Below are 6,461 nucleotides of genomic sequence, written 5' to 3'. Positions count from 1 at the left end.
TTTTGTTATATATATGTATAATTTAAATATTAAATTTTATATATTGTGACCTCGGTCAAAAATATTTCTAGCTCTGTCACTGTTTATAAGACATGTTAGACCATACTTAATTAGCTATCTGCTCCAATGTTAAAAAAAAATATTCTTTCAATTGTGGTGACTGGCTTTAGAATAGTCAATAATATGTGATATATACAATTTATATATTTTGATAATACTTTTCCATTTAAAAAAATATTCTTATAACTTTTTTTGGTATTGATTTCGTAGAAGTTTTAGGTCCATAAATAAATTATCATCAATTATATATGAATGCATATCATAATTTAAAGAAGTTTTCATATTCAAATATGATACCTCAAAGTATTGTAACTAAAAATGTATAACCAATATTATTTTAATTTAAAACTTTATCTATTTTATTTATCTATAAACATTAATAAAAATAAAGTTAAGATGTATTTTTAAAACATGTTTTGTGTGTTTTCTTTTAAATCAGATGACCTAATCAAGTGGCTGGCCCTTTGGACGGTTTTAGTGGCACATAAGTTAATCATTTAAAACATTATTAAAATGTTGTTGTCACTGATTAAGTGATAATGAATGATTCATAAGAACTTTCCTGCTAGTTTCAACGGAAGACAAGATTAAGAACTTCCTAAACCGAGCATGTGCCGTAAAAAAGACTAGTTGAGTGCAAAAAGTCAACATTTTAAAAGTCAAACTAATCGGTCGAAGAAACCAAATGAATTTTTATTTTTGTTTATAAATGTTTTGGTCAATATTAGCTCGTCGACAAAAAGATTCATTTCGATTCCCAAACCAAACAACAAGAACACAAACTCGCTCGGAAGAAAAACTCCTTTTTGAGAAAATAAATGGATCCGTCGGAGTTTTTTGGCGGCGGCAATACTTCCGACCAGCAGAACCAGAAACGTCAGCTTCAGATCTATGGTCAACGTCCCTCACCTCTCAGCGTCCACAAAGACTCTCACAAGATCAAGAAACCTCCCAAACACCCTGCTCCTCCTCCGCGTCAGCATCGCGACCAAGATCCGCTCTACGCCGCTAGAGAGCCGGTGGTCATCTACGCCGTCTCGCCGAAAGTCGTCCACACCACAGCCTCGGATTTCATGAACGTCGTCCAGCGTCTCACCGGCATCTCCTCCGCCGTTTTCCTCGAACCCGGTAACGGCGGTGATGTATCTCCGGCGGCGAGACTCGCCGCGACGGAGAATGCTAGCCCGAGAGGAGGAAAAGAACCGGCGCCGGCGGCGGAAATCTCGACGGCTATGGAAGAAGCAGCTGAGTTCAGCGGTTATGCTGCGCCGGGGATACTCTCCCCTTCTCCGGCTATGTTACCGACAGCTTCTACCGGAATATTCTCGCAGATGGGTGGGATGTTCTCGCCGGGGATACCACCGGGATTGTTTTCGCCGGCGGGGTTAATGAGCCCGTTTGGTTTTGGTAGCTGGGTTGCTTCTCCAACGTTTGCTGATGTGTTCAGTCATATTTGGGATTCTTAGTATGTAGATTTTGATGTATAACCCCCAAAGAGTTTAAAGATGAGGTTGTATGTGTTATGTATACTATTATTAACTTTCAGACAAAGTATTTTATCCTGACCTTAAGTTACTATATTAAGCAAGTAGTTCTATGGTTTCTATTTACATTAAAAAGTAGTGGTTCCAAGTTCCTCCAATCAATGTCCCAACCAAAGATCAGAATGATCATACGGTTTTTAAGGTTTTAGAGAGTGTTTTAAAAGCAAACATGGGATGTTGTTTTCTTGCATAAAGTCATGGCAGTCAGAGGTGAAGAAGGGGTTTCCTGTTCCAGTTGCAAATATCACAACCCTGCCTTTTTTCTAAATGTCGAATTGCTCTTCTTCTAATGTAAGGCTCTGCGACTTCGACATGCGGAAAGCGGTTTGAACACGTGTTGGAATGCTGATACTCTCCATTAGCCATGTTCGGTTTTGTAACGCTTCGTCCAAAACGAGCGACCAAAAATATAAAAAATAAAATAAATGACAGCTCAGCAACCAGGGCTAATTGCTTGGAGAAATATGGCGTTCATCACAGTTGCCATCATCCTGGTCAAGTTTTAGATGAACCAATGAGACCAAAAATTGGGAGAAAGAAGAACAAGAACACTCATCTGACAGAGAGGATACTAGGATAGAAAAATTCAGAAAAACAAACAAGATTTGTGAAGTCAAGAAGGGATCTAATACCCGATATAATCAGTAGAGGAGCGATCAAGGCCACTACACCCAGCCCAGGTGAATCCACGGAAGAATATTTCCTCCTCCAACAACAATCGCATTAACCTAAAAAAAAAACAATCCCAACCTGTGTAGTTAAAAGCATATGAAGATCAAGACAAAGCATACAGGACTTTGTGTATGTTAAAAGCATAAACATCCGCCCTAACGTTTCTCGTAAGTTTGAACTGACATTAAATTTCAACACAGTTAGTAACCTCTAAGGCAAGCATCAATACATCCATATTATCATGCTTTGACAATCAACATGTCTAGGAAACAGCTCAAATACCTAAGCGCTGGGGCAAAGATTTAATGTTATCTTATTATTAAAAACATTTAAAATGATTATAAAGTACATACATATATTATTTATAAAGTTATAGGTGCATCTCAATGCCTTACAAATGTTATATAAACTATTTTTAATAAAAGGCTGTTTTTCTAAACACTACATATCTATAACTTATAATAATTTTTGAAATGAATATGATTAAATATTTTGAACTGAATGTAAATTAAACTAAATAGGAAATATATATATATAAAGAAACTATAACAAACTGGTGGATAAAAAAGTTTTTTATATCACCAACAAAAATGACATCAAATGAATATATTATCTATGAAAAATCTGACTGTTCTCAGTTGGTGAAGATAAACTATCTATGAAATATTTTATTGTTCTTAGTTGGTGAAGATGGTTTATAAATCAGAAAAATGTCGAGTCTTTGCAAGTTATATGAAAGACATAAAAACCTTGAAAAAAAGTTTCAACAGCTCATAACTCATTCATATATTACGGACGCAAAATTGAATGACAAATAATCTCGCACGCAGTGCAAGGAAGTAATTGTTGTTTGTTGTCCTATGTATGTGGAACTAACAGTTTGATTTGTAGAATCTGTTTAAGTTGTTGACAAAAAAAATCTATGAAAGATCTGTATCCAGAACTTAACAGTTCGGTTGTGAATGAACCCCATATGAGCTAAGTTTTGGTTTGTATGCGTACAAAATATTAGACCGAAACCAACGTGGTGGTGTTAGTTCAGTGGCTTTGTGGAAGCTCGTCCTAGATTGGATCACACGCTGGGAGAAAATTTTAAAACTAGTTCTTATATCTGGTTTCAGATGACTAGTCAAATCGTAAAGTCTAGATTATCTCTTAATTTACCCCAAAAAAGGAGAATAAAAATAAACCGCATGATAATTTATCATTGATCGATTCAAAATAACATAAAAATAATTAAAATTGGTTTGAGTAAAATGACAATGTCTATACAAAGAAAATGTTCATTTAAACATGAACAAACTATTTTTAAATAGACTATATATATATAAAATTTTAGTTTATTATTTGGACCTGGTTTATAGTTTAATTGTTCATGGTTCTATTTGGATTTAATTATACTTAGACAGACTTATTTGAATATAAATATTAACTTCTATAAGAATAAATTCATTTAAAGGTGGATAATCTATTTTGATTTGTACATCTCTTTTGTCACTCTTAGGCGCAGAAGCTGCCGCCAGGTAAAATACCATCACAATAAGCTATGGCGGCAAGGTGATTTGTTTCCTCGACTTTCCTTTGACGAAACATAGCGTGTAACAGAATAATGGAATCAAGATGTTTCTTAAAATATCGGTGGGTAACAAAACTCCAAAGAGGGGAGAAGGAGAAAAATAAAATGAAAAAGAAAAGGAAAAAAGAGGGGTTATGGTTTTACTCTTTGGGAACAGAACAGAACGATTGCCTCTATACAAGAAATTATAAAAAAATTAGTCAAATCAATTTTTCACTAATTTAGATTTACTAGCTACACTTTTCAGCGTCAACAAATAAAATAAATAGCTGTTTAACTTTTAATCTAAAGTTAATATCTGTTTAGATAATAACTATATTTTATATAAAGAACGAGTATTTCGTGATGCTTAGATTATGCGGAAAACTCTAATTATCCTGTATGTGGTTTAATGTTGGCTATCCAGCCTATCCTAAGGAAAATGCATACATTAATATGTTATTTCTGTTTAATCGTCCATTTGTGCCATCAAATTCATCTACTTATGTGGCTTGTATGTTTTCATCCTATTTCTTTGGTTATTTACTAGAGTAATTATGATATAAAGGTATGTTGTTGTGATGTAAAGATATGTTTTCTTAAATACTATTTGACCGTTTGATTCAGTTAAGTGTGTCGTATAAACCATCAAAACTATATTCAAACAAGTTCAAAGGTCTTCATATTTTGTGTCTTTTAAAAGTCTGGAAGTTCAACAACTGATTTTAGAATTCTGATCTTAATTAGCAAGAACAACTCTATAATATATATACTAGTCACCTTGTAATATTCAATATATCTTGTTGGAAATTTGGAATAGTTCAAATTTAATCGTAGTCATGGAAAGAGAAAGAAACTATTTGATGAATTTGTAGGCCCTTGGAGAGGAAAGACGTACCAGATACGAAAATACGTTTGCTTTGCTTCCAATATACAATGTCAGTTTTCAACAACACGTTCATCCGAAACTACGTATATGTGTATGTGCGTTGCGTATATATTAATACAGTATGACACAAATGAAGAAACACCATTTTGTGATGAGATATTACTTATTATATTGGATATCTGAATAAAAAGTTGTTTAATTATTTAACAATATCTTGAATCATACGTAGCGATGGGTGCAAGGCTCCTATCAAAAACATTTCTTGAACTTTCAAGTCCCCCACCTTCTCCTATGTGTTCAGGTTCAGCTATTCCTTGTCCTCTGATCGACACATGTCCCTCCCTATCTTGTTCTTCCAAGTGTTAATGAAGCTTAGAAGTTAATTAATGGAACTATTTAATTTCGTACCATTCTTCCGATTTTATCAGATATTTTATTAGTATTTCGTGTATATCATATACTTGTTACTCACATATACGATATTCTCTAAACTTATGTAACCATCGGCGAGAAAAAATGTGACAGTCTACCCAAAAATAAAATCTTATTATGTTCTTATAAATCTAGTCATCTATCTCTCATCGACTAAGTTCCTCTTCTTATATTTTATTTGCTTTGGCCAACGACCAACAAGTTAGATTTTCGTTTTCATCTAAAATATTCAAGCATATGAATAAATTGTCAGAATATAATATAAGCTTAAACTAATTAAGCGGTAGTTGTTTATACACTAATCTCAGTTAGTTAAGCCACATAATCAAGATTAGTAGATATTGTGATTAAATCAATAAATAAATACAAATTCAAAACAGTAGAAGGTTTGGTGGAAGCAGTTCTTGAAAGGACCTCTGAACCTTGCAAGCCATGAAACAATGTATTATTGTGCTAGCTGTCTTTTTGTGTTGCCTTATCTTTACCTTACTTTGCCACAAAGGCTTAACACGTTATGTATCATTTTTAGTATTATCAGTTTTTGTTGGTTAATGGTAACGGTTGCTTTGTTATTAAATACGTCATTAATAAGTTTTTACTATGTTCAAAATAGTCGAAACCAGAAATTTCTAAACTTCAAACATTGTTTTATTTATATGTCAAGTGTTAACAGTAATCACGACTTCACGTTGTCACATGAAGACAAATAAACAATGACTCACCTTTTAGGTTTATTTCTGCTTAAAATGAGGTATGTGGCCTTGATGTATTTTAAATTTATTTTTAAGAGTATATATTTTTTTGTTTAAATCATTATTATTTTGAAAATAACTTATAGTGTTCTTTACAAAGAAATGATTAAAGTTTGGTGGACATATATCAATCCTAAGAAAGTTTCAAACTGAGAATGGAATTTCAATCAAAGCGTGCAATATTATCCATATCTATCCATAATGGGAAACTAGATTTTGACCCGCGCTTCGAAAGCGCGGGTATTATTTTTCATTTTTATGAAATATATTATTTGTTTGTAATTATTGAATGTATTTATCTTAATAAAATTTTCTTTATAATAAATTCGACATATAAAGTGTGTCAAGTAAACTATGTGTTTCTCTCGCTTTGTTTTATTCCCTCTCTAATCAACATATTTATTTGGCTTGTTGTTAAAATAAATTATTTTAAAACGCAACTGTACAATACTCTTACATTGATATTTTGTTTAAACAATGTGACATACTTATATATTACCAATCAACATATTTGTGTAGTTTGTTGTTAAAAGAAATGATTTTGAATCCAAATGTAC

General features: G+C 32.8%; 1 protein-coding gene across 1 annotated transcript; it reads left to right on the top strand.

Annotated features, from left to right (window-relative positions):
- Window positions 1–689: 689 nt before the first annotated feature.
- On the top strand, window positions 690–1,631 carry LOC130504664 (protein MKS1-like). The gene has a single exon (XM_056999281.1). The coding sequence runs from the start codon at window positions 879–881 to the stop codon at window positions 1,524–1,526; it is 648 nt and encodes a 215-aa protein (XP_056855261.1). The 5' UTR covers window positions 690–878; the 3' UTR covers window positions 1,527–1,631.
- Window positions 1,632–6,461: the final 4,830 nt, after the last annotated feature.

This window comes from Raphanus sativus, unplaced genomic scaffold, assembly GCF_000801105.2.
Source record: "Raphanus sativus cultivar WK10039 unplaced genomic scaffold, ASM80110v3 Scaffold1723, whole genome shotgun sequence".
NCBI lineage: Eukaryota > Viridiplantae > Streptophyta > Magnoliopsida > Brassicales > Brassicaceae > Raphanus > Raphanus sativus.
Note: the sequence above shows the minus strand (reverse complement) of the source record. Positions and strands in the feature narration are given on the sequence as shown.

Coding starts and splice junctions, on each gene's coding strand:
- LOC130504664 (XM_056999281.1), top strand. CDS start 879: ATGGATCCGTCGGAGTTTTTTGGCGGCGGCAATACTTCCGACCAGCAG.